Source organism: Colletotrichum chrysophilum (genome assembly GCF_026319265.1).
Source record: "Colletotrichum chrysophilum strain AFK26 chromosome Unknown scaffold_44, whole genome shotgun sequence".
In the NCBI taxonomy this organism is placed as follows: Eukaryota; Fungi; Ascomycota; class Sordariomycetes; order Glomerellales; family Glomerellaceae; genus Colletotrichum; species Colletotrichum chrysophilum.
In genome coordinates this window covers 68,764-81,740 of record NW_026517331.1, presented here as the reverse complement: position 1 = coordinate 81,740, position 12,977 = coordinate 68,764, and the positions used below count along the sequence as shown (strand labels likewise).

The following is a 12,977-nucleotide window of genomic DNA, read 5'->3' as shown; positions in this document are numbered from 1 at the left end:
CTGGGTGGTGGAGGCAACTTGTGAGGGCGAGGCAACCATTTCGAAGATGGTTATTAATATTTGACTGATGACGTGGACACGGTGATGATGAAAGCTACAGGAAGTTGCCACTACTTGTACATAATTGATATTAACATGTTGCGTTCGTATTACTGTAAGTAATAATACCATGGAACGTTTGGTCAATCATATACCACCAAGGTCTTTTCCTGCCTACTTCAAGTTCCCCTTTAGTCCCGCACGCCGCGCACTCACGAATCCCTCAGTGCGCGGGACTGTAATATTAGCCCCTTCCTTAATCTCTTTTTGGTATATTATCACCTAAAAGTGGTTTAAATAGCAGCCAAGGCCACATCATTTGACAGGTTGCCGAAGACATTTCCGGTGTCAGCTTAGTTGACTCAAGGGACGCTTTCGCCATTCCAAATAGTCCCAAAAGCAGACTTTGGGCTCATTAGCACACTAGAGAAGTTCAACTTGTCATTTGGCACGTCGAACACATACTCAAATCACACTCCGGGACTGGGCGGAGCATTCAAGTTAGTGGTTGACATCTCGTTGGGACCGGGGTTTGAATGGCCCGATGGGTAGGCGGACTCCATGAGACCTGAAAATGGACCTGACCAACGGACCAAACAAAAGACCGACCACATTCTTATGATTGCTTGAAGTCTCATAGGTCTAATGAACCCTTGTATTCTCATGGATAAATGCATGTTCCGTTGGCTGCACCGCCAGTCCCGCTCGTGTTTCTTGCCCCCATGCAGCAGGCCACAACTTTGGCCCCCGCCAGGATACATACCTAGCACAGCGCCATTTCGACTCACTCTCTTTGTACCTCCTCTGTCTTGTTTATTTCGCCCCCTAGTCTGTGCGCCTGCTCATTGTTGGCGCATCTGCTTGCAGCAACTTGATGCTTGAGCTACACGCTCAGCTGTATCAGACCTCTTGAGTCTCATCCCTCCGTCCCCAATGAAGGCCTTCCTTTTCACCGCCGCGCTAGCCATACGCTTTGCCAGCGCGGTCAATGGAACGACATGGCGGACCAAAATGCCATACTGCGCGCAATACTGCTTCGTGACTGGCGGCGATTCCTTGACAGACTGTCAACTGGGACTTGATGACGAGTGCATATGCACTGAAAGTACGGATGACGTCCTGCGTGCGGTTATGAAGACATGCGTTGAAATCAAGTGTAAGCGATTCAACCGAAAGTTTCCAGGTCAGTTATCATCCACATGACTGGCTCTTGGAGTTAAAGTCATTGCATTTCGTTGGTCGAGTACCTATGGATGATTGAGCTCACAAGCCCAGGGGATATTTGGCCTATTTTTGCCGAATTTTGCGTCGCAGAAGGCTACCTCGATTCTTCCGAAACAGCGCTGCCTAGTAGTATGACAGCTACAGCCGATCCGTCAACCGTTACATCGGCGATAATGACAAACACTCCATCAACTACAACATCTGGAATAAACACGACGGAACCGACAAGCCCCGCCGCAGAGTCCAATTCTTCAGGCGGCAATGATGTTGACGCCTCCTCTTCGAATAGGCTTTCTCCAGCTGCGAAGGCAGGCATTGCGATCGGGGCTACTCTGCCCATGATAGTAGGCGCCGTATTACTCGCTCTATGGCGCAAGAGAAGCAAAGGAATATCGCCTGACAAGGATGGAGAGACCGCTATGCCAGAGCTTGGGAGCGGCGACAACGCCAACAGACATGAGCTGGGCCCTGAAGCAAAGCTGTTCGGGACGGGCAGCACAGCGGTAGCAGAGCTTGAGAGTGGGCATGTCATGGCGGAGCTAGACGGACCCTCATGCCTCGTCTACGGCGCGGAAACGAATAATACGGTGGACGAAACTAGAACAACGGCTGAGCTAGATGGCACGTCACCAGGGCCAGAATCTTCCACTCGTTCGCCAAGATCACCTGCGGACCCTGGAGGGAATGCTGCCCGAGCACCCGCGCGAGAACATTGCGAATCCAATAGTTCAACCTCGCTATCACCGAATGCTGGCGAGGGTGAACGACTGCTTTGTGAGGACAGAGGATCGGGGGAGGGGGCACCAGCTGAGGAGGAGTTGCAACGTAAACCGGATGATGAAGTTGCTTTAAGGGGTCTTAAAGCAGAGGCAGAGTACCCAGTCGACGGGTGTTGGAGAGCGATAATTGTGTGGTGGAGTAGAAATGTTCACGAGCCCACTACTGCGCGGTGGGTTTTTGGTAATTGCTTGTTTCGGGCATCCTTTCAAGTTCCCCATGAGGATTTCCGCAGCTTCAATGGCACTGAATGCAGGAGCACGCCAATTGAAGTATACTTCCTCTCTTACTTTTGGCATGATCGTCAGCGACAAAACCGTGTTGCTTATCATATTCGACTCTAAAGAGGAGTCCAACTGCCCCTCTATAATTGAATAGGGCAGCTGCATGCAGCGGCGTCCGTCCGTCCTCACCTTGAACATCTACATCAATGGGGGCAAAGAATTCTGTTCTAGTTGCCAAGGACCCGAGAAAAGATGATAGAGCTTGTGAAACGATTCAAAATTAAGGGAAGCACATTGTTGAAAGATCTTAGAAAGGTATCAAAAAGTCCGAGGAGAAATCCAAAGGCTGGGCTGCGAGCTACTGGAGAGTCTCAGCATATATAATTATTTCCAAGTATGCCACCTTTCTATTCTCACTTAAAGCCGTTCTCTACTGGATCAACTCGATAAAGCTGTGGGGTTCATGTTCCCGACCAGCCTGTCAGCATCCAAAGAAGCCTGAGAGGGGATGCACACTTGGTTGGACTTGGTCGCTAAACAGGTCTCCATTGCAAGTCTGATAACTATAAAATGGCCCCTTCATCCACACCTCAAGCGGATTGCGGCTTTAACCTCTTGTGATACGGAACCAATGGCTTTCTCTCCCGGCTTTCATTCTGCCAAATACCGCTTCCAGTTATTTTCTTTTGGGTCCATCCGTTTGCGACCCATTTTCGTATTTTCCACTACGCCAACTGACTTTTCCCACTTGGGATTGTGCGTCCATTAGAAGTTTTGCCTGCGATTTCGCCGATCAAGACCGAAGTCGCATCATATCTCCTGGTAGACACATATCGGCAATCAGGTTACAATGACGGAACATGAATGCCGACTTCCGACAAAAGCCCAAAAGACCTCTCAATTTCAATCCAAGCACTGGAGAACCTCCAATCAGTTGATACGCCATGAAAAATAAAGGAAACGAGCCCACAGACTTACAGCCACGGGAGTTTTGCTTGAAAATACTGGAGAAACAACCAGACAATGAACTGCCAACCCGTGCATTCAACATCACGACGGGAAAGGTGGAAGTAACTTTTGGAAGGATGGGCAGGTACGCCACCGTCAGCTACGTTTGGAATCAATACGACGACGAGACGCTGAAAAGAGACTTACGGAGATGCTTGGAAAGTACGGGAATCCACCTGGCTTGGGTTGATAGATGGTGCATCAATCAGCAGAACGCTGCTGACAAGACTATCGAGATACCTAAAATGGCCCAGTACTACAAGCAGGCCGCCCTAGGATTGTGTCTTGTACCCGAGGTGGAGTGCCTGCCTGGCACATGGGGCGTCAAGGAAAGCAAAAAGAAAGGGACGGAAAAGATGATCGAGATAAGAACGAAAGTGGGCAACAGTCAATGGATGTCGCGGGTGTGGACATTTCAGGAGGCCGAACTGGGACCGAACCCTGTTCTTGCAAAAGACTGAGACCTTTGGCCGCTGCCAGCGTTGCTAGGGATGAGATGGGCAACGAAAACAGAGGTTGGAGGCGATGCAGATCCTTTTGGATACACCCTCACGATGGCATACAGGCAATCAGCAACGAGAGATCAATTTGGGTTTCAAGAAGCAGTCCAGGCCATAATTAGTATGGGAGGACGAGGAAATGAGACCAAACAAACACTTAGTAGCTTACTGGCCCGGACGATCTTCAGAGAATGCACGGTGGAAGTGGACAGGATATATGGGGTGCTTGCACTGGCTTCAGATGCGGCGCAGGCAAAGATTGACTATCAGCGAACACACGGCGAGGTGGTATCCGAATTAGTTGGAACGGGACTACTCCCGATTCATTTCATAGAGGGAGACTCACCAACACCAGCGGCACAGGGCAAAAGCTGGCGCACCACTTCATCGCGGACCTCGTTTAACGTGTCCACATGGCAGGGAGTTTTCTCGCAAATGCGCCAAGAAGGTTTACCAATAAATGGAAGGGAGGTGAGATACGATAAACGGGGACAGCTGAAATGGAAAGTTGGAAGGAGAAGATACATGGCGATGTCAGATGGCCCTTGGGAGGCTGGGGTGACATATTTGGTAGCCAACTTGTGCGGAAGAAGCCAGTGTGAGCAGACACAGCATTGCAAGTTTCTGGAGCAACCGACGTGGCTGGTTCTTACCGGCCAAAGAATGGGTAGTAATGCGTGGCACAAAACGAAAGCAGACCTGATAGAGACCAAGGATAGAAAGACACTAGGGTGGAAGACGAAGGACGAGCTAAAGGAATTGGTAGTAAAGTGAGAACTACTTGAAGGGCTCCCATGTGTGGTGATCAAACGGTACGGCTCACCAGGATAGCATGTTGCTGGAGAAGAAATATTGTCGTAGACACCAAAATAACCAGCTTTCGGCTTTTTCCCCATCATCTACCCCTCATCTGGATCTCTTGTATGACCTGGGCTTTTCGCTACTAGATCAATTATCTTGACGTATCTCGAATTTGTAGGGCACCGTTGAACACGTATCTGCTCCAACTTTCAAAAGCATGTGTAAGACATGGTTTAAAATGGAATTGTTCCAATTGTCAATTTGGCGTCGAATATGTGCGTATATATTTACAATCATATATGCCATGTGTAACAAGAAGTAAATACAAAATGAATTATGTCCACAGAATGTCCTATGTAGGTGAAAGAAAGCCCTATACCCCCTCGACAGGCACAATCACATGCCCGTCCTCCATTTACCAAAATTGCTTAGAAGCTGAGAGTCTGGCCAGCAGTGCCAACAACCTTGCTCTTGACGTTGGCCTTACCGTACAGAGTGAAGCTGTAGGGAATCTTGCTGGAGCCGAGGTCGCCCTTGGGAGCAGTGTTCTCACCACCACCGTAGGACATGTCGGAAACGGTAGCGTATCCAGTCTCCTTCGAGTCGGCAGACAGGATGACCTTCTTGCTAGAGTTCTCGAAAACGGACGACTCAACACGGACCTGGGCGCCCATGCGGGTGTTGACACCGGTGCTGCCGACTTTGTTATAGAAGTTGTTGTAGATGTGAACGGTGCCGAAGCGGACGGACGGGTTGCGCGAGTTAACGTTGTTCCAGTAGTTGTTGGCGTAGGTGACGTGGAGCTTGCCCTTATCGCTGGTGTTGGTGTCGACGTGGCCGATCAGGGAGGTCTTGTAGTGGTCGTGGATGTAGGAGTTGGAGATGGTGACCCAGTCGGAGCCCTTGGTGATATCGAGGAGGCCGTCGTAGTAGTCCTTTCCGTTGCTCATATCAGACGAGACATCGACGTGGTCGACCCAGACGTTGGTGGAGGACTCGATGCCGATGGCATCGCCGTAGGCCTCCTTGACCTTGGCAATGGCCAGGTTGCGAACGATCACGTTGGAGACGCCCTTGATGTAGAGGCCGGCACCGGTGATCTTGGAGCCCTTCTGGCCGACGATGGTCTTGTCGGAGGCGACGCGGACCTTGGCGTTGCCGGAGATGGAGCCCTTGACGACGATGTTGAGCTTGCCGCTCGACTCGGCGGCCTTGGTGAACTGGGCCAAGGTCGACACGGTGGTGGTGGAGCCGCCCTTGCCGCCGGTGGTTCCGCCGTTGGTGCTGGCGTAGCCGATGTTGCAGGACTCGGTGATGGAGGCGCGCTTGACGATGGCGGCGGTGGACTCCTCATCGACGGTGGGAGTAGGGGCGGCGGAGGCAACACCCAGGAGGGCGAGGTTGAGGACGTTGGTGAACTTCATTTTGAAAGAATCAAGGTAACTTGGTTGGATGAATGATGGAAGATTTGCAAGTGTTTGGTAGAACCCAGTTCTCAAGAAGAAGTGAAAATGTCGAAAGATTGATGCGAAAAAAGAGTGACGCTGGTTGAGAATGAAGCTCAAAAAAGACTTGACTCAGAAAGGATTGACACTGGTTTATATGTATCATGAAGCAATACGGCGAGATGTTGCTCGCGGGGCGTATGCTCCCCAACTCCACTCATCTCGAGTCCCGGCCAAGATGGTTAAGTCGGCAGTGAGGCGTTGGCATCGCGTTGGCATCATTTCCAGACCTGCATGCCGCTTGCCCCGTTAAAGAAACAATGGCGAGACCCACTGGCCTACCCAAATCGCTGGTTCATGCCCGCTTAGGATGCTGTCGACATTCACGCTAAACTTTGATTCTTTCTCCGCATTGTCTTAAGTGACAGGACAATTGCCGGCAGCTCGATGCAAGTTTTCACGATTGTGACAACGCAAGTTGGAGAGCAACGAGCACGATACGGGCTCGTCGGAGTCGTCAAGATGTTCAGCGACTGTCGTTCTCGGCAGAGCCTCATTGCCACGGCGCCAGGAGGAAACCAAATTAGCCCAAGACTTTTAACACCTCTTGGGTACTATATATCCCCGGCGGACTCACGGAGCCATTCCGTGGGTGACCCTCGTGAGGCTCGATCGGGTCGGTAACTCGCTCAAGCCTGACAGGGCTGATGCCCACGAGACTCTGTGATGGAAGTCTGCCCACGCCCCCTATTCGTGGGCATCGTATTTCACCGCACAGGAGAATCACCCTTAAATTTACGGTCAATGTCTGGACCAGAAGCCAAGCGTAGCTAAACCAAAGTAGGCTCTTGGTATTGGGGGACGTCGTACGAACAGGTAGGATCGTTTCAATGCCGGGGTAGGATACAGGAGTCTCAGCCGCGATCAGCCTGTCATGTTGGGTTTTGTAAATCCGCAAATCATCAACAAGCTTGGATGCCATCAGATCAACCTGCAGCATGCAAGGAGGGTGAAATCACTGCCTGGGCAGCTTCTCAAACCACAAACATTCATGTTTTACTTCAACCAAGAGGGAGAGCTTACAGGTGAGATGGAATGTGGAATACGTACGCAAGCATCTCCACTAAGGTACAAGGGCCGGCTTCACTACCGATCACGGTGCAGCCTCCGAGCCCCTCTCGTGAGGTTTATTCCCGAAAGATGGCATTCTGGTGCTTTCGGACTCCTGAAAGACCCATCTGATCCATGGGCCAAGCAACCTTATATTAACGCCAAGGCCAAGAGGGATCTTCGGCATCGTGGTCTTGGATCGCCAGGGCGTCTTGGCATGGCGGAGCGGAGCGGACCAATCTATCGTCCGTGTGAACCAAGGTCGCAACAGACTTATTGAGTTGTATTAATATGTCTTGATCTTATAAGGTTTCTTGCCGCCATCAGTGTTCGTTCAAAAATACCTAGTAAATTCCGGGCTTTGTCAAATTGTCAACTCACTTCTAACTCAGCTTCGAGATTACTCAACCGATGTTCCCAAACCGTGCTATAATCACCAACTATGCAACGCTTTCGTAAGAGGTCCAGTGCAGATATTTCACTATGTGGAACGGTGCTGTTCGATTTCAATGAATATGTAACGTCGACAAATGATCAAATTCCAGGTCGTGTATATCGACTCAAGCCTGAAGAAATATGTGCATTTGCTTATCGCAAAGGACTCATGAAAAATAGGACAGAGCTAGGTAAAAGAAGAATGAAGATGAAAGAAACATTTTATAACCCGAACCCTCTCTCTTTCTTTTTCATCTTGAAAATTGTTGGATCACGGTTCGAGAGGCGCTCATCTTCAAGAGTGGGCAGCGAAAGTGGGAGTCTCTGAAGTGGGCGCCGTAAGTGGGGGAACGCCGCATTCGTGACGACATTCGCCCGCTGAAACCCAACCCTTTCACTATCTCTCGTACGACCAAGTCAGTGGTGAATACCTTATTCAACAAAACAATCAAAAATATTCATCCTTCCAAAGAGAGTCAAACGGCAAATGTTTGAAGCCTGGTTCCTCGGTACCCAGAATAACGCGATTACGAGGCTGACTAATACCATTGAAGCTTACGGAATCACGAAAGGCAATGAAGCTTCCACCAGTGACTCAAGACACGTCTCCGCACGAGGGGTCGCGATACAAGAATCCCGCTTGGCCCTTGGCGAAAGCTCGAAGCTGTTCCCTGTAGAAACTATACCAGCAACCCATACAATCAAACAATCAAAATGGATCTCATGATATGCGGCACTTGCGGCGTCCAATTCGACAGCCACGCCGTCAAGTCATGCAAGATCTGCGATGACCCGCGCCAATACGTCGCTGAAGACGGGTGAGACTATCTCTACTACGAGTCAGTCCTCAATTCTAACCTGACAATGCACAAAAGCCAATGGTTCACCACCCTCCGCGAGCTCCAAGACTCCAAAGAGTACACAAACACCTTCACAAAGGACAAATTCAACTCCGCCGTCATCGCGATCCGCACCGAGCCCCAGCTCGCCATCGGCCAGCGCGCCTTCCTTCTCCGCTCGCCCGGCGGCAACGTCCTCTGGGACTGCATCACGTACATCGACGCCGACACGTTGCGGCGCGTCAAGGCGCTCGGCGGCCTCGACGCCATCGTCATCTCGCACCCGCACTACTTCTCGACCGCGCTGCACTGGGCCGAGGCCTTCGGGTGCAAGGTGTACGTGTCGGCCGAGGACGGCGAGTGGCTGACGCGCCGCGGCAAGGCGCACGAGCTGTGGGAGGCGAAGACGATGGAGTTCGTTGGCGGGGAGTTTCTGGTCGTCAAGGTGGGCGGGCATTTTCCCGGCAGCTCGGTGTTGTTGTGGAAGAGCGAGAAGAAGCTATTTGTGGCGGACTCGGTGATGGTGGTGCCCAGTGGGGTATATCATGTTGATCGGCCGAAAGGGACGGCGAGCTTTGCGTTTATGTGGTCGTATCCGAATATGGTGAGTGAAATTCGTGGGAGACGATTTGAAGATGAGTGACTGATGGGGAGTTTGTGCAGATTCCGCTCTCGCCTGATGATGTGCATGGAATCTGGAAGGCGATCTCTGCGCTGGATTTCGAGGATGCGCATAGTGCATTTCCCGGCCGCGATGCGAGGGGCGGTGCGAAGAAGCGGCTGCTAGAAAGTGCGCAGTTGTGCGTGAAGTTCATGGGATACGCTAATCATGCCATTCACTCCGAGAAAATTTGAGAAAGATGGGAATAGAATCGCTGCCGTGTTGACGGATCCCTCTTTCATGGCCATGTCGCAACTTTATCTAGCAAGACAGACTTATTCAGTTGCTGGTGCAGGAGGAGTAGTCCATGATCTACAATGACACAAGACAAGACATGAACATGCAAAGTTATATTCAATTTCATTACTGGGGGTATTCCTCGGATATCCTAACCTCATTGTTCACCATCCAGCAGCGCCTCTAAAATCCACCGGTACCTTCCAATCTCTTGATCGCCCCAACCAAGCCCTTCGCCCAGCTGAACCGCCCAGGATCAACTCCCGTCGCGCCATCCGCCTCTTTCCCATTCTCATCTCTCCAAACGCCATCATCCCTGTTCAGTGCTCCATACCGATGCGTGTTTTGGTTCCGCCTCAGACCGTCGATCCAGACCTTGCACACGTCGCGGCTCTCTAGCATGATGTTGACCTCTTGGCTGTGGAACCAACTCTGCGTATCCTGGTTGCCGGACCCGACAATGGCGATCGACTCGTCCACGATCATGAGTTTTACATGGCATGAGCGCTTCTTCTTCTCTGCGATGATGGGTTGTATCTGGTCTTTGCCAATGTACCAGGAGTAGTGGAGGTGCTGCCGCCCTTGAGGTGAGAGCTTCTCGTACATGTGGGCGGCGACCATCTCGTTGTGACCTCCTTGCATCGGCAACAGCTCGCCCTGAGTTGTATTAGCAATCATCCTCAATTCCAGCGCTCGTCTTCAAAACTCACAGCATCATTGTACCCAAGACAGACATACGCAAACACATCAACCCCCCGCTCGCACGCCTCAATCATAGCCGGCACCAGCGGCTCCGCATTCAACGTCGGCGTCTGGATAAACACGTTCTTCTCCGCATTGCGCAGCGCAGACAGCCACGCTGCGTTCTGCGGGTTGCCCACCGACTTGTGGTTCGGCGGCCCGTACGGCGGCCTGTTGACGAGCGCGATCGGGAACGGCTCGTGCGTGGGATGCGGGATGTACGGCGTCATCTCGTCGGCCGGGTCGCACTCGGGGGCGGTGCCCTTGAAGTCCTTGTTGATGGTGTGGTTGAGGTGCCGGCTGATGGCCTGCATTTGTGACTCGTTGGGTTTTGCGGAGACTGCGGCTTGTACGCGGGCGATTTCGCCGGCGATGTCGGTGTCGTAGTGCGGGTCTTCATGGGTGTGTTCGGGTAGAGAGCCGTTTGCTATTACTTCTGAAGCTGGTGCGGTTTGGGAGACTGAGTGCCCGTTTTGGGAAGCTTGGGTCGGGGGAATCGTGGTGGTCGTTCCGTTCGAACCGTTGGCCTCGCTAGGTGTGAGGATCTGGTCGGCGCCGGGGCCGTATGCAGCAGCACGCTGGGGTATCCGGGCCGGGTCAAGCACAACTCTGTGTCCCTTCAACGTCCCTTCGGGGGTGAAGATGGAGTCATGACTGAGTCCAAAGCTACCCAGCTCACCGAGCGCAGCTGGTCTATCTCTAGTCGGCAGAGGCGGATCAAGCTTCTTATGCCAAGTAAGCAGCGCCATATCATACAGACTATCAACAATCGGGCCCTCCACATGAACCATCATCTCCAGGTTATCGTTATCCTGGATATTATTGCTCTGCACCACGCCAATCTTGCGGTCCACAACCATGAACTTGGAGTGGAACGTGCCGAGCATGGGGTCGTGGTAGTTCATCACCTCCAAGTCGATGTTGGGAATCTCCGCCTTCAACGGCAGCCCGACGGCCTTGCCCGTGTACTCCTTCTCGGGGACGATGTAGTGCGGCTCGAACAGCTGCTTCGGGCTGCCGCGGTCGTAGAGCACCTTCATCGTGAGCCGGCTGCCGCGCTCGCCGGCGCGGCGGGAGGCTTCCTTCATGGCGTTGGTGATGTACTTTGACGCGGCGCCGTTTTGCCAGAAATTCGTCGCGAGGATGACTTCTTTCTCTGCTCGCACGATGAGGTTGGACATGTGTCTTACGATGTCGGGGATGCTGGTGATTGGTGAGCTCATGGTTGGAGTCAATTGAGTCAGGGGGGACTTACACTGAGAGGATGGTGAGCGGGGCGACGCCGCTGCTGCCAAGCAAGGGTGGACTCGCCATCCCGTGAGCGGGATTGTCGTTGAGTGTGCATAATGCATCGTGATACAACTTTTCACGGTTAGCGACGCAGAATTTGAGATGATGAATGTTATTGTTACTTACCCTCAAAAATAGCCTGCTTGGCCTTGTCGTCCCCCATTTCCCACACTTGAACGCGACTTCCAGCTCATCGTCGCTCACCTCTCCTTGCCCAATATCTCTAATATCCTTTGGCTCATGTGAATTGCTCTTGTAATGGGTGGCCAGCTTCTTCCACGCATGGCCAGGCTGCAGCGTGGGATCCTCAGCAAGAAATCCGGAGACGGTGTTGCTCGACGCGCAGAAGCTGGCAAGCGGCTCGCTCAGCGTGTGCGCATTCCGATACTCCGACTTCGTCCGTGCGTGAGGCATCGTCGATGGATCAGAAGAAGAAGAAGGAGAAGGTATCTTTTGGTCGGGGACTCTGGGGACTGAATAGGCACTGTAGGGGAATTGAAACACGGTCTGGTAGAGAACGTTGCCAAGCTTTGGCAGGCCGGTCTGGCCCGGGGAAGACATGTTTGCAGTTATACCTCAAAAGAACAGCAGTTCTCAGTATGTCACCATCAGACGCCAGCAAGAGTAAGTTGAATGGGTGTGGAGAAGGATAGCTTCGCCCAGAGATGCGTCGTCGTCAGTGAGGGCGAAAACTGGCCGTTCTAGGCGTTATGTAGGTGCCGTGCCAGCCGTGCGGCCCACGGGTGATGATGTAAGACGAGTAAGGTTTGACCAGACCACTGCCAACTAAAAATGTGGCCATCTGCGTCACTCCCCCCCTCCAACTACCAACTTGCCCCCAGACCGAGCTCAAGCAGACGTGCCGCGCATCCGATACACTAGCTGGCGAGGCCGTGCCGGCAGCCCGTGGCAGGGCGTGTTCCGAAGGAGGCTTGTAGGCATCGGTGCAGCCACAGTTGCAGCAGCGAGGAACGTGATTGTTTCTTGGGGGCTGGTGGTGATTGATGGCGCACGGCACTCGGCCCATGGAATGCGCACTTCACCAGTGCTGCTGTGGTGGCATTCTTTGGTCGCAACCGAAACCAGGACATGATCCCTGCGAGGGAGAATCCGTCCCGGCTGTCGCTGCCGGTCTTGCTCGTGGGGATGACGCACGACAACTCTAAAACAGAGACAAAGATGTAGGCTCGGCGTGGAGTTTAAATTAGCTAAACGCTTGCCCGAATTGATTTGCCGCGCAGTGCACTGTCGTCGGCCCGGTGCATTGGCCTGTGGCCCCGTTTTCCAGCGCATTTCCGTCTTCGGCGTCTCCGAGTGCTGCTCGCCCGTCAGAAGCCGCCAAGGCTCCACATCTCCGGCGCCGGCCAGTGCAGGCTCGGACGGGGCAGAAGCTCGGGGTAGAAGCCCGTCGCCGATGGGTTTGCTCCGGTGATGCGGCGACAAGTTCGGACAAATTGTCTGTCGCCGTAGCTCAAGGCCTCAACCATGGTTTCATGCAAGGGTCGTCGACTGCGAGCAAACTGCGTTCTTTTTCAGCAGCCTTTAGAACAACCGTGACTGGACACATGACTACGAACACTTTCAATTGAACGATAGCTCATTAGACCGGTTTGAATACTGTCTTCGATGAGGACAGGTTTGTGGCT

The 12,977-nt window shown here is 52.6% G+C and overlaps 3 protein-coding genes across 3 annotated transcripts; 1 reads left to right on the top strand and 2 right to left on the bottom strand.

The window, feature by feature from the left end:
* Positions 1-5,001: 5,001 nt before the first annotated feature.
* Positions 5,002-5,997, bottom strand: COL26b_006114 (uncharacterized protein; the record flags this gene model as incomplete). Its single annotated transcript, XM_053178938.1, has 1 exon — positions 5,002-5,997. One exon carries the CDS (start codon positions 5,995-5,997, stop codon positions 5,002-5,004), a length of 996 nt encoding a protein of 331 aa, XP_053037064.1.
* Positions 5,998-8,277: 2,280 nt separating this feature from the next.
* Positions 8,278-9,257, top strand: COL26b_006113 (uncharacterized protein; the record flags this gene model as incomplete). The annotated part of the gene is made up of 3 exons (XM_053178937.1): positions 8,278-8,381; positions 8,439-9,006; positions 9,066-9,257. The coding sequence occupies 3 exons, from the start codon at positions 8,278-8,280 to the stop codon at positions 9,255-9,257; spliced, it is 864 nt and encodes a 287-aa protein (XP_053037063.1).
* Positions 9,258-9,483: 226 nt separating this feature from the next.
* Positions 9,484-11,892, bottom strand: COL26b_006112 (uncharacterized protein; the record flags this gene model as incomplete). Its single annotated transcript, XM_053178936.1, has 4 exons — positions 9,484-9,957; positions 10,011-11,244; positions 11,297-11,403; positions 11,458-11,892. The coding sequence occupies 4 exons, from the start codon at positions 11,890-11,892 to the stop codon at positions 9,484-9,486; spliced, it is 2,250 nt and encodes a 749-aa protein (XP_053037062.1).
* Between the last annotated feature and the right edge of the window lie 1,085 nt (positions 11,893-12,977).